This window comes from Musca vetustissima, unplaced genomic scaffold, assembly GCF_032173495.1.
Source record: "Musca vetustissima isolate MV318-11 ecotype Yass unplaced genomic scaffold, APGP_CSIRO_Mvet_v1 utg10190, whole genome shotgun sequence".
Classification (NCBI taxonomy): domain Eukaryota; kingdom Metazoa; phylum Arthropoda; class Insecta; order Diptera; family Muscidae; genus Musca; species Musca vetustissima.
The window spans coordinates 52426-70901 of NW_026875858.1; the positions used below are offsets into that span (position 1 = coordinate 52426).

At 34.6% G+C, this 18476-nt stretch overlaps 5 protein-coding genes across 5 annotated transcripts; 2 read left to right on the forward strand and 3 right to left on the reverse strand.

Moving 5' to 3' along the window:
- Nucleotides 1–496: 496 nt before the first annotated feature.
- LOC133338364 (zinc finger protein 677-like) lies at nucleotides 497–2304 on the reverse strand. Its single transcript, XM_061546539.1, has 3 exons — nucleotides 1199–2304; nucleotides 753–1131; nucleotides 497–682 (listed from the first exon to the last, which is right to left on the reverse strand). The coding sequence occupies exons 1-3, from the start codon at nucleotides 2302–2304 to the stop codon at nucleotides 497–499; spliced, it is 1671 nt and encodes a 556-aa protein (XP_061402523.1).
- Nucleotides 2305–4196: 1892 nt separating this feature from the next.
- Nucleotides 4197–6274, reverse strand: LOC133338366 (transcription factor grauzone-like). Its single transcript, XM_061546540.1, has 4 exons — nucleotides 6152–6274; nucleotides 4942–6068; nucleotides 4497–4878; nucleotides 4197–4433 (listed from the first exon to the last, which is right to left on the reverse strand). The coding sequence occupies exons 1-4, from the start codon at nucleotides 6272–6274 to the stop codon at nucleotides 4197–4199; spliced, it is 1869 nt and encodes a 622-aa protein (XP_061402524.1).
- Nucleotides 6275–6768: 494 nt separating this feature from the next.
- Nucleotides 6769–9199, forward strand: LOC133338367 (transcription factor grauzone-like). Its single transcript, XM_061546541.1, has 4 exons — nucleotides 6769–6897; nucleotides 6972–8236; nucleotides 8607–8895; nucleotides 8963–9199. Exons 1-4 carry the CDS (start codon nucleotides 6769–6771, stop codon nucleotides 9197–9199), a joined length of 1920 nt encoding a protein of 639 aa, XP_061402525.1.
- A 1290-nt stretch (nucleotides 9200–10489) lies between these two features.
- Nucleotides 10490–13766, forward strand: LOC133338368 (transcription factor grauzone-like). The gene is made up of 4 exons (XM_061546542.1): nucleotides 10490–10612; nucleotides 12018–13024; nucleotides 13081–13462; nucleotides 13533–13766. Exons 1-4 carry the CDS (start codon nucleotides 10490–10492, stop codon nucleotides 13764–13766), a joined length of 1746 nt encoding a protein of 581 aa, XP_061402526.1.
- Nucleotides 13767–15065: 1299 nt separating this feature from the next.
- On the reverse strand, nucleotides 15066–15591 carry LOC133338370 (uncharacterized). Its single transcript, XM_061546544.1, has 2 exons — nucleotides 15551–15591; nucleotides 15066–15495 (listed from the first exon to the last, which is right to left on the reverse strand). Exons 1-2 carry the CDS (start codon nucleotides 15589–15591, stop codon nucleotides 15066–15068), a joined length of 471 nt encoding a protein of 156 aa, XP_061402528.1.
- Nucleotides 15592–18476: the final 2885 nt, after the last annotated feature.

Below are 18476 nucleotides of genomic sequence, written 5' to 3' on the forward strand. Positions count from 1 at the left end.
GTTTTCGACAAAATAGCTATTCCCATTAATCAATTTGGAAATTACGCATGCTTTACTCAAATCCATATAAAATTTCAAAATTTTCTTCTCAAAAAAATTTAAAAATTATTATCAGTTCTAGTAAGGAATAGTCAAATATATGTAAAAATAATATATATTCTTGAAAATAACTGCTGATAATATTGATATAAATGACATTTACTACGTTTATTACATTTTATACAGGTATATGACGTTTTCGACGTTTACACCTTTTTGACAGTCGAAAACCTAAAAATTCGTCACACGGACCATCCCTGAGTCTCAGATAGGAGATTAAGAGACTCAGAGCCAAGGACCGTCCAACACAAAATGATATATAAGTAGCCCCATTATAGCACCATACTAATAGAAATAAACTTGGTACATACCATGGAAATAAAAACTTTTGAAATGACTTAAACTTTTTATATTTAAAAAAATACATAAAAACAATTACACATCTAATTCATTTGAATTATTTTATATCTGGAGCTTTAAAATCTGGTGGCAAATTACCCGAATATCTGGCACGACGAGATTCAATCCACTCTTTGGGATGGTGTTTTTTGCGATGGTGATGCATATTGGCTCTAAAGTAAAAAGTTTTTGGACAATGTGGACAAGTGTATGGCGCCGTACCTTCATGTGCTGCCATGTGATCCTTCAAAAAAAAAAAGAATAAAGGTAGAATATTATGTTCTATGGGCTAAAATAATTATATATGTACATACCTTCAACGTATACATTTCTTTAAAAGCTTTATTACATATGGAACACTTAAAATCATAGCGCCTTTCATGTTTGAGGTCAATGTGTTTTTTCAGCGACCTCAATGTTGGTGATACTTTTGAACATATATTACATTTGAATTCCTTTTTGCCATTCTCTGGATGCTGTGTTGCCATGTGGCGTTTCAAATAAAATTGATCAATGACTATCAGACCACAGATATTGCATGTGGCAGTGGGACGTATATCTTTGTGTTTGTTTTGATGCCGCTCAAAAGAATCTTTTCTAAACAATGTCACACCACATATACCACAGGTTCGGGAATATTTTTTTTGATGCACAACACGTTCGTGCGCGTTGAGCATCGTTCTGTTAGCAAACCTATAATGAAAGTGATTAAATTAAGAGGATGATTAAGATGATGTGTTAAACTCATATTGCAACTTACAATTTACCACATTCATTGCACGGATACTGCTTCTCCTCTTCAGATATATGTATGTATTTGTGTTTTCGCAAATGTGAAGAATGCGTAAATCCCTTTCCACAGATATCACAAATTACTGTTCTACCCTTGTCTGCATGAGTACGAAAATGTTGTGTCAAACAATGACGATCTGACAAAACTTTGCCACATAAATTGCATTTGAAGTATTCGGGATCCAAGTGTGTGTGTACGTGATCGACTAGTCGACTACGAGTAGAATATTTCTTTTTACAACACATTACATAGGCTTCTTGATTGTGTTCTTCGATAAAATGTTTTGATAAATCTGTAAATGTTTGCGAAGGTGTGTGGCAGATATCACAGATAATTTTAAGATTTTTTGTTAAAAATTCATCGGCTTCATTGTATTTAGTTTTAGGAGGATATATACATTTATTTTGTGCTTCATTGTTATCTACATTGTCGTTTGTTTCATTATCTGAGTAGTTCGTATTGGTATCTAATTCGTCTGAAAAATCATGTTCATATTCTTCCTGATTTTCAGAGTCTTTGGTAATATTGCACTTAATGTCAGTGATTTCTTTTGATTTTTCTTCTAATGATTTTTCAATACCAGTTTTATTGTCAGTTTTTCTTAATATTTGCTTGTTTTGTGTCTGTGATGTTTGCGAAGGATCTTCTTTACTTTGGCAAGTCCTTCCTTGTGTCTTTGGTTCTTCAACTTGGTTACGATTTTCGGAAATTGGGTTTATAGTTGTTTTAGTATATGTTTCTACATTTATGCCATCATTTTCCATATCCAGTGATTCCAAATGATCTCCTTTATTTTGGCAAGTCCTTCCTTGTGTCTTTGGTTCTTCAACTAACAGCATTTCTTGGTTACGATTTTCGGAAATTGGGTTTGTAGTTGTTGTAGTATATGTTTCTACACCTATACCATCATTTTCCATATCCAGTGAACGTTCCTGTTCCTTCGAAGTAGAAAGATTGCGGTTACTGCGCCTACAAGCCGGTTTGTATATCGTACCATCATCAATTAAATTATCTTCATTGTCCACTTCAAATTTCAAAATAACTTCATTCTCGTCCTCGTCAATACTTTGCATAATATCATTATTTTCATATATAATTGAAATGTTTTGTGAAATATTTTCTTCGCTATTCTCACAATCCGGTTCCTCCACTTTTATGAACGATACGAAACTTCTGTGACTATGTTCAATGCGTAAATAAAACTTGTGAAATTCTCTTAGCACATTCCAACAATCAACACAAATCCATGAAGTGGATATAACGTCCTTCTGAAATTAAATTAAATTTAATTCAATATTCCAATTATTTCCTATAAACTGTAAAGTTTCACTTACCAAAGGCCAAAAATGTTTCTCAATTATTTGTTGTATATTCTCCTCCAGCCATTGTATTGAGCCTACTGGAATATATTCAGTGGATTGTTGTTTTAACTCCAAACATAACATACAATTATCCATTCTAATTTTTTATGGGAATCATTTATTTTATAAAGAAATAAATAGGGCTCTATTCCATGCCCATTGTTAAAAATAGTAAACAATCTGTTCTGGTTTCCTTTGCTGCAAACACATGACATCCAGCAGATTGTACATCCAATGCGGAGTGATAACACAAATTAAAATGTTTTAAAATATTACCAATTTTTGGACGTACTCTATCGATATTTTTTACCACGATGATATTTTTATAGCCACACTGTGGTACAGGGTATTATGTCTTTGCTGTTGTTGTTTGTAACAGGCAAAAGGAAACGAGATATACACATGGTCCCTTTTGAGAACATGCATAGAATCACTTTCTAAGTCGATTTATGCATGTCCGTCCGTAAGTCTGTTTGTCTTTCCATGTTAAATTGTAAACGAAGTACAGGTCGCATTTATTATCCAAATTGGGTGGAATTTGGCTCAGCTCATCTATTTTTCCCAAGGACTAACCCTATTGGAATTGGGAAATGGGTTCAGATTTAGATATAGCTCCTATATATTTTTCGACCGATTTAATGTAAATAGTTCAACAAAGTCTCTATATATCTTTCGATTTGCACGAAATTTGGCATAGCGTAAGTCTAGAATGTGATGTGTGTTAAGTTTCCTGAAAATCGGTTTATTTATCGATTTTGTTTAGCTCGCTAAGAGATATGGACTCGACGTATTTGGGTAATACGGCCGTACAAAACATTTCGTCATTGTGGGGAATTTGAATATGTTTGTAAGCCTCGTTGAATTTTAGGTAACGTTGTTATATGGAAATCATGAATACTGTATAAATTGTTGTACTACAATTCCGAATTCCACCTATATTCCTAACTCTAATATCATGTTTATTACCATTTAGCACTTTTCACACACATAAGCGCTAATTTCCGAAATATCTTTTTTTTATTTTCGTAATACAGATTCAAAAGTCATACGAATTCTAATCAATATTCTAAATTTTAGGTTTTCAGCTCTTTCCGTTCACCCAAAATCCAAATTGTACTAAATTTAGTATCACTTGGTACCATGGTAAAATAATACCAGGTAGGGCAGTTTGAGATATATAACAAAAAAGCAATTATGTACGTGTGGCTTCTTCTGTCAAATACGCACATAATTAAAAAAGGTTATAATTTCTTCTCAATATACAATAGGGAATACCATGAAATGTTTGTTTCATTCCTAACAAAGTAATTACATCCAGACGAAAGCGGTAAAAATCATTTTCTTTTTAATTAAATTTGATTTTATTTGGTATGGTATTCAAAACAATAAACACACACATTTACAAAATATGTACCACTACCAGCAAAGTTTTACCATGGATAAAATCGTATTAACCCAATAGAGCGTACCATCTTTCATAACGGACACTATGACATCGATAAACTAAAATTCAATTTCAGATTGTTACAAAACCCTTTAAATATTCCGCTTTTTTCAGTTCACTTTTTCTACATTATTTTATTTACAAAATACAAAATTCTATTCTATATAAAAACATCAAATTGATAAGACATTGTTTGATTCTCAATTTCATCGGTTGTTGTTTCAGGACCTTTGTAATTAGGTGGCAAATTGCCAGAATATCTGGCGCGACAAGTTTCTTCCCATTCTTTGGGATGGATTTTTTTGCGATGATGATGCATATTGGAGTTTGAATTAAAAGTTTTTGGACAATGTGGGCATGTGTATAAAGCGGTGCCAGAGTGGGCAGCCATGTGTTCCTTTATCAAAAAAAAATCAGAAAGTTCAACATTTTTTTCAATAACAAAAAATCTATAACATACCTTCAATGTAGATGATTTCTTAAAAGCCTTATCACATATTGAACACTTGAAATCATAACCGGTCTCATGTTTGAACACAATGTGCCTTTTGAGAGATTTTAATGTTGGCGATACTTTCGGGCACAAATGGCATTTAAATTCCTTTTTACCATCCTCCGGATGTTGCGTTGCAATATGGCGCTTCAGATAACTTGGATCAATCATTTTCAAGCCACAAATATTACAGGCTACAGTGGGCCGTTCCGCACCTTTATGTTTCAGTTGATGACGTTCCAGCGCATCCTTGCCACTTAGTTTTGTTCCACAAATATCACATACGTGTGCATATTTCCTCATATGTACAAAGCGAAAATGATTTGCCAAAAGCGTGTTGTCAGCAAAACTAAGAAAAATAAAAAACCTTTTTTATTAGATCAACGAATATTAACGGGTAAATATAACTCACAGTTTACCACATTCTGAACAAGAGTATTTCTTTTCTTCATCGGGTATATGTAACAATTTGTGCCTCTTCAAATTCGTGGGATGTGTAAATGCCTTCCCACATGTATCGCATATATGTGATCGGATTTTAACCTGATGTTTTTTAAAATGATTTTTCAAACAAAAGCGATCAGCCATCACTTTATCACATAAATTGCATTTAAAATAGTTTGGGTCTCGATGACAATGAACATGATCGACCAATAGGCTACGACTAGAGAATTTCTTTTTACAGCATATCACATAGCCTGGCTGTTGATGTTCTTGCACGAAATGTTTACATAGCTCATAAAATGTTTTCACAGCCAATTGACAAATATCGCATGTGATTTTAATATTCTCTGTTAGAAATGCATCAGCTTCTTCTTGTTTGGTTTTAGGAGGATAAATAAATGTTGATTCTTGAGTATTGGCATTATTGTCACCTTCATCCATTTCATTGTCGGAATTGTTTAAATATGAATCTAAACCAACATCCAAATTGTCAACATTTTCATTAGTTTCAACATCTATGTTAGCTTTTTCACCATCACAATAAATTCCCTCTTCTGTAATTTGGACTTTATCATTTTTTTTATCATCGCTGTTGGCAAATTTCGTTTCTTTTGAATTTTGAATCTCTTCTTCTTTCTCAAGGTTATTCTTAATTTTTTCTTGCCTTGCTGTTCTTTTGGATTTTCGTTGCTTGGGTTTATTTTTTCTATTCAACGTTGTCTGCAGGGGATCTTTACTTCTACGAGTCCTGGGTTTGTTTTTCAATTCATCGTTTTCCTCTTCATTTTCCATTATCTGTTCTTGATTATTCACTTCACTTTTCGTAGTTACCAAATCGGTTAAGTTTTTTGGGTCCTTGCTGATTGATTCTGCTAAGCTTTCTTTGAATGAGTCATTATTGTCCTTATCATTTGTTTCCAATTTATCCATTCTGTTTGTGTCAATTTCAATATTAATTTCATATTCTTGTGGTTCTAGCTTTAATAGGGACATCAAAGACCTGTGGCTATCTTCGATGTGTAAATAAAACTCATGGAATTCCTTTAGCGTGTTCCAGCAATTCATACAAAGCCATGAATGAGAAGCAATGTGTTTCTGTAAAATAAATTCAGGCGGGTTATTTTTATAGTGATAATGTTCTAAATAATAAATCTTGAAATTGTATTTACTTTACTCACCAAAGGCCAAAAATGTTTCTCAATTATTTCTCCAATTTTCTCTTCGTGCCATTGTTCGGACGCCACTGGTATATACTGTGGCGTTTCCTGCTTAAGCTCCAAACATAGAAGGCAAATATCCATATCAGTATATTTTTTATAATATTTATTCCAATAAATGTTCCAAATTGTTTTGGAAAATAATGTTTAATTGTTGAATGAAAAAAATAAGAATTTGATAAACAAATGCTTCCTCTTCATATTGCTGTATATGTCATTCATTGTGAAACGATATCAAATTCTATGATATGCTTACCAAAGTGTATATTAATATATTTTATAGAAATAAAAATAAAATATTTATAAAAATTCGCCGAGATAACGGTTGCTTTCTAGCAGTGGTACTGTCATTTTTGTTGTTTTTTTTCAAAAGGACGTTGGCGCCAAATTAGATAATGTACACCTTGGCAAATACATCATAGAATTCTGTAATCATTTCACAATGAATGACATGTACAGCTATAAAAAGAGGAAGGATTTGTTTATATCAAATGAATTGGGTTATTTATTTTTTATTCAACAATTAAAAACATTATTTTCCAAAACAAACTAGAATATTTATAAAAATATTCACTGAAATGGATATTTGCCTTCTCTGTTTGGAGCTTAACCTGGAATCGCAGTATATACCAGTGGCGTCCAGACAATGGCACGATGAGAAAATTGGAGAAATAATTGAAAAACATTTTTGGCCATTTTTGAGTAAAGTAAATACAATTTCAGGATTTATTATTTTAAAAAATTTCACAATAAAAATATCCCACCTCAATTAAATTTACAGAAACAGATTGCTTCACATACATGGCTTTGTATAAATTGCTGGAACACACTAAAGGAATTCCATGAGTTTTATTTAAACATCGAAAATAGCCACAAATCTTTTATTCCCCCAGTAAAGCTAGAACCACAAGAAAGTGAAATTAATATTGAAATTGACACAGACAAGGTAGATAAATTGGAAATTGATTCTAATGATAATAATGACACTTCTAAAGAAATCTTAACCGAATCCATCAGCCAGGATCTGGACAACTTACCATGTTTGGTAATTATGAAATGTGAAATTAATAATGAAGAACAGATAATGGAAAATAATGAGGACGATAAATTGGAAAAACTATCCAAGACTAGTAGAAGTAAGGATCCCTTACCTAGAACGTTGAATAAAAAATATGAAAGAAAATCCAGGAGTTCTATAAGGCAAGACAAAAACAAGAATATCCTTGAGAAAAAAGAAGAGGTACAACGAAAAACCAAGAGATCGCCTAGACAAGACAAAAACAAGATTAACATTGTGAAAAATGAAGGGGTTCAGAATACAGAAAAATTAAATTTCACCAGCAGCGAATCACAAGAATGTGAATTTAATATTGAAGTTGTTACAAACATGATTGATAAATTGGAAACTAATGATAATAATGACACTTGCAAAGAAATCTTGTGCGAATCAATCAGTGAGGATCCAGCAAAAATACCTTGTTTGGTCATCAATCAAGAACATAAAATGGAAAATAATAAGGACGATGAATTGGAAAACAAACCCAGAACTCGCAGTTGTAAAGATCCCTTACAAACAACGTTGAATAGAAAAAATAAACCAAAGCAACAAAAAACCAAGAGAACGGCAAAGCCAGGAAAAATCAAGAATAACCTTGAGAAAGATGAAGAGATACAAAATTCAAAAGAACCGAACTTTGCCAATAGCTATAATGAAAATGTTGATGAAGTCCAAAGTACAGAAGAGGCAAATAATTGCGATGGTGAAAAAGCTAACAGCGATGAGGAAACTAATCCAAATGACAATGTTAACGATTTGGATGTTGGTGTAGATTCATATTTAAACAATTCCGACAATGAAATGGATGAATGTGCAAATAATGCCAATACTCGTGAATCAACATTTATTTATCCCCCTAAAACCAAACCAGAAGAAGCTGATGCATTTCTAACAGAAAATATAAATATCACATGCGATATTTGTCAATTGGCCGTGAAAACATTTTATGAGTTATGTAAACATTTTGTTCAGGAGCATCAACAACCAGCGTATGTGATATGCTGTAAAAAGAAATTCTCTAAACGTAGTCTATTGGTCGATCATGTTCATTGTCACCGAAATCCAAACTATTTTAAGTGCAATTTATGTGATAAAGAGATGGCTGATCGTTTTTGTTTGAAAAATTTGAAGAGGCACAAGCTGTTACATATTCCCGATGAAGAAAAAAAATGCTCATGTTCAGAATGTGGTAAACTGTGAGTTATATTTTTTATACGTTAATATTCGTTAATCTAACAAAATATATATTTTTTTTTATTTTCTTGGTTTTGCTGACAATTCGCTTTTGGCAATTCACTTTCGCATTGTACATATGAAGAAATATGCACACGTATGTGATATTTGTGGAACAAAACTAAGTGGTAAAGATGCAATGGAAAGTCATCAACAGAAACATAAAGGTACGGAACGGCCAACTGTAGCCTGTAATATTTGTGGCTTGAAAATGATAGATCCAAGTTATCTGAAGCGGCACATTGCAACGCAACATCCGGAGGATGGTAAAAAGGAATTTAAATGCCATTTGTGTCCGAAAGTATCGCCAACATTAAAATCTCTCAAAAGGCACATTGTGTTCAAACATGAGACCGGTTATGATTTCATGTGTTCAATATGTGATAAGGCTTTTAAGAAATCATATACTTTGAAGGTGTGTAATAGATTTTTTTTATTGTAGATTATTTTTTAATTTTGTTTGGTTTGGTTTTTTGTAAAAGGAACATATGGCTGCTCACTCTGGCACCGCTTTATACACATGTGCACATTGTCCAAAAACGTTCAATTCTAACTCCAATATGCATCATCATGGCAAAAAAAACCATCCCAAAGAATGGGAAGAAACTTGTCGCGCCAGATATTCTGGCAATTTGCCACCTAATTACAAAGGACCTGAAAAAACAACCGAAGAAATTGAGAATCAAACAATGTCTTTTCAATTTGATGTTTTTATATAGAATAGACTTTTATATTTTGTAAATAAAATAATGTAGAAAAAGTGAACTGAAAAAAGTGGAATATTTAAAGCGTTTTGTAACAAGCTGAAATTGAATTTTAGTTTATCGAGGTCATAGTGTCCGTTATGAAAGATGGTACGCTCTATTTGGTTAATACGATTTGACCCATGCTAAAACATTTCTGGAAGTGGCCTGTTCCATCAGACGAAAATACATATTTTGCGAATGTGTTTGTGTGTATGGTTTTGAATACCATACCAATTAAAATCATATTTAATTAAAATGAAAATGACTTTTCCGCTTTAGTCTGGAAGTAATTACTTTGGTATAAAAGAAACAAACATTTCATGGTATTCCCTAAAATTTGGATTTGGGTAACGTAGAGAGTTGGAAACCTAAAATTTCGAATAATGATAAATGTAGGACTGAGGTAAGTTTTGAAAACTATATGAAGTAAACGGTACTAAATTTGGTACAATTGGATTGTAGGATTGAGGTAGTTTAGGAAATTCGTACTTATAGGTAACAAGTAATACTAAATTTAGTACAATTTTAATTTTAAGTGAACGGAAATGGCTGAAAACCTAAAATTTGGAATATTGATTGGAATTCTTATCACTTTTGAATCTGTATATCTAAAATAAAAAAGAAATTTCGGAAATTAGCGCTAATGTCTGTGAAGAGTGCTAAATGGTAATAAACATGATATTAGAGTTAGGAATAGAGGTGGAATTCGGAATTGAAGTACAACAAATTGAACAGTACAAACAATTTCAAATTACAATTACAAATTTTCTTCTATGTTATCGAAAATCTAGAAGATTCTTGCAGTAGGGGAACAGACCAAATATGAAACAAATTGATTTTATAACTTTCTATGGCCTAATTTTAATAATTTTACAATGTATTATCGTAACATGCGTGTACCATTAAAAAATCATCGTGGTGAAGCCTATAAAACGTCCAACTATGAAACCAAAGTAATGCTTCCGTTTCCGATCACTATAGTCATCCGGCCATTCAATAACGGTTCATCATTTACCTACTCACAACACCCATCGTAATTATCTCCCCTATTCCCTCCATTATTCGCTTTATAGATCACTAAATGTTCCCATTAATGATTTTTAGATCCCTACAGAAGCATTTATTTGCAGCTGAGATCCCTAAAATCATTGATGTTTTTATCAGCTGTTATTTTGCTTTTGTATCCCACAACAATTGTAAACATTTTACAAATTCTTTCGAAGATTTAAGAAAAGTAGTATCCACTTTCTGTTTCTTCCCAAAATGGATATGTGTTTACTGTGTTTGGAACTGAAACCAGATCTCATAGATGGCATTAAAGTTACATCCCAACAATGGCACGACGAGAACATCGAAGCAATATTGGAAAAACATTTTTGGTGTCTAGTAAGTAGTAGTAGAAATGGAGCTAATTGCACACTATGCATGCAAGAATTCCATTGGGAAAAATTGGAGGCTAAAACAATCGACTAGAAACTGGTTGTATAAAACCATGGTAAGGCCCATCCTTTCCTACAAGCCTACAAGCTGGATAGCAAATGTAGTGTTTTCCAAGCTGAAATTTTCGCGATTTGGGATTCTGGATGCAGGGATCGGTGAACCGGTGATTATCTTTGTAGATAGTCAAGCGGCTCTTAAAGCCATCAAATCTGAGGCCGTCCTCAAGTGTAGAACAGTTTGGAAGAACTTACTTACAGCTATCGGCTGTGTTGGATACCAGGGCACCGTGATATCATGGGTAATGAAAAGGCACACGAATTAGCTAGACGAGGATCTCAATCTACAGATCTACCACCCATATGTCATCTTTGTCGGAACTTTGTGGTGTTCTTCGACGAAAGAGACTGTTAACTTTGGAAAAACGAACCTAGGTCCAATGTGTCAAGATCCATCTGGCCGACTCTGTCTACCAAAAGGACACACTCACTGTTGAAACTGAGCAAAGCTGAAATAAGAGTAATGACAGGAATCATTACTGGCCATTGCAATATCAGGGCCTTCACCAGTAAATGGACCATGATGCTACTGATTACCGTAGACTCTGCGTTACAAGGAGGAGACGGGGACAATTGAGCATCTCCTGTGTCGCTGCCCAGTCCTGGCCTACAGACGGCACAGACTATTGGTTGCTCATTTTCACCGAGTATTAGTTTCTTTTCAACAACGGAACCTGCTCTAATCTACAGCATCATTAGAAACTTAAAGTGGTTGGAAATGTGCAACCTTGGCACGTAATATATCTTCTGTCCGATCCCTATAGCTATCGATACTATCTCATGCTTACCTTCCCACACTTCCCATAGATCTCTCAATATTTTTTCACTTCGTGGATGATCACAATGGACACAATGGACGGTCTCACAGTGCTGCAGCCACATTAGTGACTAAACATCCCCAAACCTTACCTACCACAGTTAGGACTTCTTATTGTGTCCCCCCTCACTTTACTGTTTTATAAATCTGGGTATACATAAACAGATTATTCCTTTAATTCAAAATAGATTTTTAATGTATTGCCAGTTTTGGCCTCTACAAAATAACATATAAAAAATAGTCCGAAATCTGGACAGGCAGTTTATAATGTATACTAAGTAGGGTCCTCTTCCAAAGCCACGTTCGAAGTTTTTTTCGAAACAGAATAAATTTATTAGGCGTGGATTTAAAAAAAATGTTCTACGATCACTGGAAAAGTGGATTTTCTAAAGAATATTTTTCAACAATCTTCTTAAACGTAGATTTGTTAAAGAAATATTTGTTTACTTCATAATTTTTTCTCCTTTTCTAATTTCAGAAATCTATAACATCCACATCATGGCTATGCAACACATGCTGGAAAATCGTATACGATTTTCATAAATTCTATTTGCATATAGAAGATGTTCACACCTATTTTGTGTCGGCATTAAAAACTGAAGTATTTGAAAATAATGAAAATCCCGAACCATTTATAACAAATCACGAGGAGAATTCATCATCAAAGATGATGGTAACAATTGAAACAAGAACGTCTGCTGAAACAACAACACAAGAAATGGATATATTTCCTGAAATAAAAAGTGAAAATGTTATTGAGGAACCCCCAATAACCATAGTAGATACGGAAATGCCATATAAACCTGAGGAAATTAATGAAGATCCATTGGAAAAATCTTTGCCCACCGGCAAGAAAAGAGGACGACGAAAGGCAAACAAAACAAATAACGATGATAAAGAAGATACGGCCGCTACGAAAGAAACATCACCCAGTCCCACAAGGTTGGATGGTGACCTTCCCAGTGAAAAATCATCATCATCGGATAGTGAAAGTGATTCTGAGGACAGTGGTGGAGGGCAGCAAAAATCAAGAGAATATAAACCACGCTTAAACCCCTACTATAAACCACGTACAAAACGAAAAGAAGTCAATGAGTTTCTGGCCAAACATTATAAAATCTCGTGTATTATTTGTCAGGCCCCAATGCATAGCTTCAATGAACTATGCAAACATTTTAATAAGCAACACAATGAGCCGGGCTATGTTGTGTGCTGTAATAAGAAATTTTTAAAATGTAGTCTTCTCGCCGATCACATACACTGTCATCTTGATCCGGATTATTTTAAATGTCAACATTGTGGCAAAGTAATGTCAGATCGTCGTTCTTTAGAATTGCATGTAAAGACCCATGGCATTCAAGACAAAATCCATATATGTGATATATGCCAGAAAGGTTTCTCACGAAAACCTGGTCTGAAGATACACAAATTGATACATCTCTCCGATGAGGAAAAGAAATTCTCCTGTGAACAATGTGGTAAACTGTAAGCCAAATATTTAAACCTTTTATTATGATTTTTAATTCTCTTCCTTTTTGCAGTTTTGGTAACCACAACCTATTGGCCAATCATGTACGTGTGGTCCATCAAAACAAATATGCCCTGGTCTGTGATGTGTGTGGAGAAAAAATGCGCGGTAAAGATGTTTTCGAACGTCATATGTTGAAGCACAAAGGAGTGCCGATACCCACCATAGCTTGTGATGTTTGTGGCCTAAAGGTTACCGGTCAACGGGGGCTTAAACGCCACAAAGATTCCCAACATCCGGAGGGTGGTAAACAGCAATTTCCATGTCATATTTGTTCACAGATCTCACCAACGCTGAAGGCCCATAAGAAACATGTTAAAGATAAACATGAATTGGGTTATGATTTTAAGTGTACGTTGTGCGAAAAGGCGTATAAAAGAGCAAGTACTCTCAAGGTAAAGGATACAAAAGATTTGGAAATCATTTTTAAAAATATACTAATTTTTGTATATGTTTTGCTTTCAGGAACACATGGCCACACACACTGGAACTGTGTTGTATACATGCCAATATTGCCCGAAAACCTTCAATTCAAATGCCAATATGCATAGTCATCGTAAAAAGGCCCATCCCAAGGAATGGGAAGAAGATTGCCGAGCCAAATATTCCGGCAATTTACCGCCAAAATATAAATTAGGAAAAACAAATAATGTAACAAATGAGGGGCAAAGCGAAAATACAACAATAAAATGGTCTTAAAATAGTCAAGGCATAATAATTATTCCAATCAGAAATATCGGCATTTGTGGCAAACATAAGAATAAAGAATATTAGAATTAAAGAATATTTTTAAGGACCAGCAAAAGAACCCTTTTAAGGGCCACATGAGCTATAATAGTGGATTTTTAAGGACCATATGATCTATGAGTGTGGATTTTCTCTAGTTTAGTAGAAAAAACTATCAGATTTTTTTGGAGGATTATCCTAATTATGGTGATATATAAAAATATATATATATATATAGGATACTTTCTTAGCTGGCTTGTGACAGAACAAAGGTACAACTTCCCCAAAGATTTTTTTTGGCATGTGCGGCCTGACACTTAATGCTGAGGCCCAGAGGCTTTAAGTTCATCATTGCGTTCAGAGCTGCTTGTGGCGTGCTCCTCATTTGCTGGATTTTGTAAGATCATGTTCGACAATGTTGTCTTCTACTTGATTTTTCCATCTAATTCGTGGCCTTCCCCTTCCTCGTGAACCATCAGCCTTTTGCCATGAGAATGCCTTTTGAGCTGGGACATCTTCATCCATTCTCACAACATGGCCTACCCAACATATTCGCTGCAGCTCGATACGTCTGACTATGTCAATGTCCGAGAATAGATGGTACAGCTCATGGAGCATTCGGTTTGCCGAAGTACCCATGCTTCAGATACAACAGCACGGTTAATATCTGTGTCTTGTAGAGAGTGAGTTCGGTCCGGCGAGAGGTAGCCTTGTTTTTGAATTGTTTACTTAGGCCATAGTAGCATATGTGACAATACCATAATTAGGGTAACTCTGGAAAATAAAAAAAAAATCATATTGTTTTGACTAGAGTTAAGACGAATATTTTTTCATGGTCCAAACTAAGTGTGGATTTTTCGAAGAATATGTTTTCAAGGTCCACCATAAGAGCGGATTTTTTGAAGACAAAATATTCAAGCGCCATTGTATGCATGGATTATTTTAAAGTATATTTTTTAAGCTCCATTTAAAGTCTTCCCTCAACGCCTTGCTAAGCGTGGAGTTTTTAATTCATATTTTTGATTTCCTTTACTAAGTGAATACATAAGGTTTACTGTTGTATGTACCATTGATTTCTGGCTAAAATCAAACCACTGCCTTTGTTTTCCATTACATTCACCACTTGAAATTCATTTCATTTTCATTCAAAAACCACTTTCATTTGCTTCACTTAAAATATATAAACATTTTTTTCTTTTTGGATTAACAATGATAACAAAGCTTTACAAAGATTTATTTTAATTTAATTTGTTGTTTTTTCTCTTACTCAAACTATTTGCCTCCATCTAATAGTTTCACATCAATACCCAATTCAGTTAATCTCTTCACCACTTGTGTGTTGTCCAAACCATTCTCTTTGTTGTATTTATAGTTCATGGACAGCTGGACTTCTTCCAAGCCCTGCACGTGTTCATAGAGACTACCCTCAAGTTTCAAATCAATATCGCTTTCTTCACGCAACAAACAAAAATATAGCAGAAATATTGCCAAACTTCCGGAGATGACATATGGTTGGTACCACAAATGTTCATCGGATCCACCGCTACGTGTATCTTTGGCACGCCATAATGCAGCATCACTACCAAAATAATTTATGGGGGTATTGTTGACTTCACCTTCTGCCGGCCTGGCTGTAGTGCCGCCTCTAGCCGCTGTTGCTTTTTGGCCCATAAAGCGATACTGTTGTTTGGGTAAAGTGGCCCTGGATAATGTAAAATGTGGTTAGCAAAGTTTTTGTATTATCCAATTAAACATACCTTAATAAGGATAGGGTCCTGGTAAATTTCAATCCATTCATTTTGTGCGCAAAAATTTGTTTTTATCGTTACGCAAAGAAAACGAAATTATTCGCCGTCGAATGTTTGGAATTTCACAAGAGCGAATTCGCAAAATGTTTACAATTTAAAGGGCACACTAGTTTGATTGTGAAAACTACAGCTGATTGGTAAAACAAAATAATGTAGGTAGTTATAGATCGTCTTTACACTTATCGATAACCGTATTTATACCAGCTGGAAATCTATACCTCTCAAGTTTGCTGTCAAAATGCATTATTGTGAATTGACTTCCTTTATGAAAACGTAAACAAAGTCTAAATTTTAGACATTAGACTTGAGAAAAAACAGCTGTTAATTAATAGATCTTGCTCACACTGCGATACTCAAATATGTTGTCTCATCGAAATATGGGTCAAGATCTATTAATAAGATTACGCAGGTAGCAATCGAAATCGGAAAACGGCCGTTTTTTCTCAAATCTAATGTCAAACATTTGAAATTTGTATACGTTTTCATAATGGAAGTCAATTCACAATAATTAATTTTGACAGCAAACTTGAGTGGCTGCTGATATCCAGCTGGTCTCCCTGGGTGACCTTATCTATAGGCCTTTATATTGGTTTTACTGCCTGTCTATGTAAAATTCTAAACGAACGAATACGAGTGTCCTACGACCAAACTCCTTAAGGGCTATGCAGAACGTTCGCGATGAGCCATCCGTTGCATTATGTTCGAAAATACAACAAGAAGAATTAGCCTCCTTCCTATCGTATATAAAATGTTGTGTGAACGATTGCATCCAATGATCAATGACATTATTGGACCATACCAATGCGGATTTAGACCTGGCAAATCCACCATTGACCAGATTTTCATACTGCCCCAAATCCTGGAAAAGACCCAAGAAAAACACATCGACACATTTCACCTATTCATCGACTATAAAGCCTCAATCCGCTCAGAGGTATTTAAAGCTCTGTCTGCGTTCGGCATTCCTGTAAAATTAATATGGCTATATACAATAATTTTAGCAGAAGTTAAAATCGGAAAGGCCTCTCCGAGTCCTTCAATACCGAACGAGGATTCAGACAAGGTGACAGTTTGTTGTTGTTGTAGCAGCCCTATTGCTTTTACACAATGGGCTGAGGAGACAGGCGTTGGCCGAGTAAGACTCGGGTCGAATGTCGAATATATCGTAAACCCCTCTGTCGTGGAAACGCGACATTTGTAACCTTTTTAACATCCTTTTTAAAATACGAGAGGCAAAGGTGTACAGAAATTGCACTCTGCACACCAAACAACACAAGTTTCTCGCCCACGCCGATTACATCAATCTTTGAACAAATTGCGAAGAAGTCTGCCAAAATGAAGGGGGAAACACATAAGAGGACTTCAGGATTGGTATGTTAAGTTGGCTTCTTTTATTGTAAAAGAATAAAGGAGATCGAAGTTCAAATTCAACTTTGACTCTGATATTCCTTTATAAATTGACATTTTATACAAGGCCGACTTAACAGGCCAGGCCTGAATCCTCATATGTGTTTATTCCTTGAGTCTGACAATAAATGTCGAGAAAGCGAAGCTGATGGTATCAACGCGCAAGACGTCCAGTAGACTTGGACCAACTGTGGAACTTGAAAACTACAGCTTCGAAGTAGTGAACGGTTTTATATACCTCCGTACCGCCATAAACAAAACTAAAAACATAGGTTTTGAAATCCGGAAAAGAATAGTACTGGCCAACAGATGCTATTATGATTTGAGTAAGACATTTAAGAACAAGGCAACCTCTCACCCGACCAAACTCACACTTTTCAAGACGCTGATACTACCCGACTATTTTGTTGTATCGATCTGAAGCATGAAATACATGCGCAAGCAGATAAGGCAGCTTTTGGAGAAGAGAAAAATTCTTCGGAAGATATATGGACCGATCTGCTTCGACGGTGAATATCGCCGTAGATTGAGCCATGAGCTGGAACACCTATTCTTGGACATTGATATAGTTAGACGTATCGAGGTCATGTTGTTAGAATGGATGAAGATGCCCAAGCTCAAAAAGCGTGCCAGCTGATGGTTCACGCACAAGGGGAAGGTCATGAATTCAATGGAAAGATCAAGTGGAAGACAAAATTTCGGAACATGCAAGGGTCTGAACATGGAAGAGCTTTCGAAGATGGGACCCTTTGGTTCACTTCGGACTTCAATTCACTGTGAATTTGTTCAGTCTTCCCTTTAAAGTTATTCTGAAGTAGAACTCTCAGCGATTTTTTCGCTTTTTAACTTTCCCCTTATTCTGAATCAAGTTCGAAAGCGAAAAATTCGAAATTCCATAAAGTTTTATGTATGTCGATTGGCATATTATCAATAAATTAAACAAAATACATTTTCTAAAAGTGAACATTGCTCCCAAGATTTAACCATGGTTGTTACATCATATTTTTATAAGTTTTAGAGGCAGGGAATTTCAAAATATTTATAAACATAAATTATTTAGCAACTGTTGCCACTGAATACATGATATGCGTACATTACGAAGGAAGATATTTACATTTAAATTTTGAAAGCTGAATACTGTCAAGGGCAAATTTATAAAAAAAAACCAGTAAGTAGTAAAGTCGGACGTGGCCGACTATATGATACCCTTCACCACTATGGGTTTATTAAACAGGACTATTAACATGAAATTGGATGAAATAAAATATGTGATATTTATCTAAATAACTTTAGATTTAAGTTAATTTAGATGAATTCCGTTCATTTAAGAATTTGAATTGTAACGTAAATTTCTACTACGCAGTTTATTCGAATAACTGTATAGATTTTTCTACATCCTTCCATTTCCTCTTTCATTTTCCTTTTTTTATTGACGTACAATTCTTGTTAAAAGTCATCATTAATGATC

Bases quoted from the DNA above. Each gene is read 5' to 3' on its own strand.
- LOC133338370 (XM_061546544.1), bottom strand. From the start codon at position 15,591: ATGAATGGATTGAAATTTACCAGGACCCTATCCTTATTAAG. The intron at 15,496-15,550 runs GTATGTTTAATT...TACATTATCCAG, and splicing joins AGGACCCTATCCTTATTAAG to GGCCACTTTACCCAAACAAC.
- LOC133338367 (XM_061546541.1), top strand. From the start codon at position 6,769: ATGGATATTTGCCTTCTCTGTTTGGAGCTTAACCTGGAATCGCAGTAT. The intron at 8,237-8,606 runs GTATGTGATATG...AACAAAACTAAG, and splicing joins CAGGAGCATCAACAACCAGC to TGGTAAAGATGCAATGGAAA. The intron at 8,896-8,962 runs GTGTGTAATAGA...TTTTTGTAAAAG, and splicing joins AGAAATCATATACTTTGAAG to GAACATATGGCTGCTCACTC.
- LOC133338368 (XM_061546542.1), top strand. From the start codon at position 10,490: ATGGATATGTGTTTACTGTGTTTGGAACTGAAACCAGATCTCATAGAT. The intron at 10,613-12,017 runs GTAAGTAGTAGT...TTCTAATTTCAG, and splicing joins AAAAACATTTTTGGTGTCTA to AAATCTATAACATCCACATC. The intron at 13,025-13,080 runs GTAAGCCAAATA...TCCTTTTTGCAG, and splicing joins TGTGAACAATGTGGTAAACT to TTTTGGTAACCACAACCTAT.
- LOC133338366 (XM_061546540.1), bottom strand. From the start codon at position 6,274: ATGGATATTTGCCTTCTATGTTTGGAGCTTAAGCAGGAAACGCCACAG. The intron at 6,069-6,151 runs GTGAGTAAAGTA...TTTATTTTACAG, and splicing joins AGAAACATTTTTGGCCTTTG to AAACACATTGCTTCTCATTC. The intron at 4,434-4,496 runs GTATGTTATAGA...TTTTTGATAAAG, and splicing joins AGAAATCATCTACATTGAAG to GAACACATGGCTGCCCACTC.
- LOC133338364 (XM_061546539.1), bottom strand. From the start codon at position 2,304: ATGCAAAGTATTGACGAGGACGAGAATGAAGTTATTTTGAAATTTGAA. The intron at 1,132-1,198 runs GTAAGTTGCAAT...CTTTCATTATAG, and splicing joins TGCAATGAATGTGGTAAATT to GTTTGCTAACAGAACGATGC. The intron at 683-752 runs GTATGTACATAT...TTTTTTTTGAAG, and splicing joins AAGAAATGTATACGTTGAAG to GATCACATGGCAGCACATGA.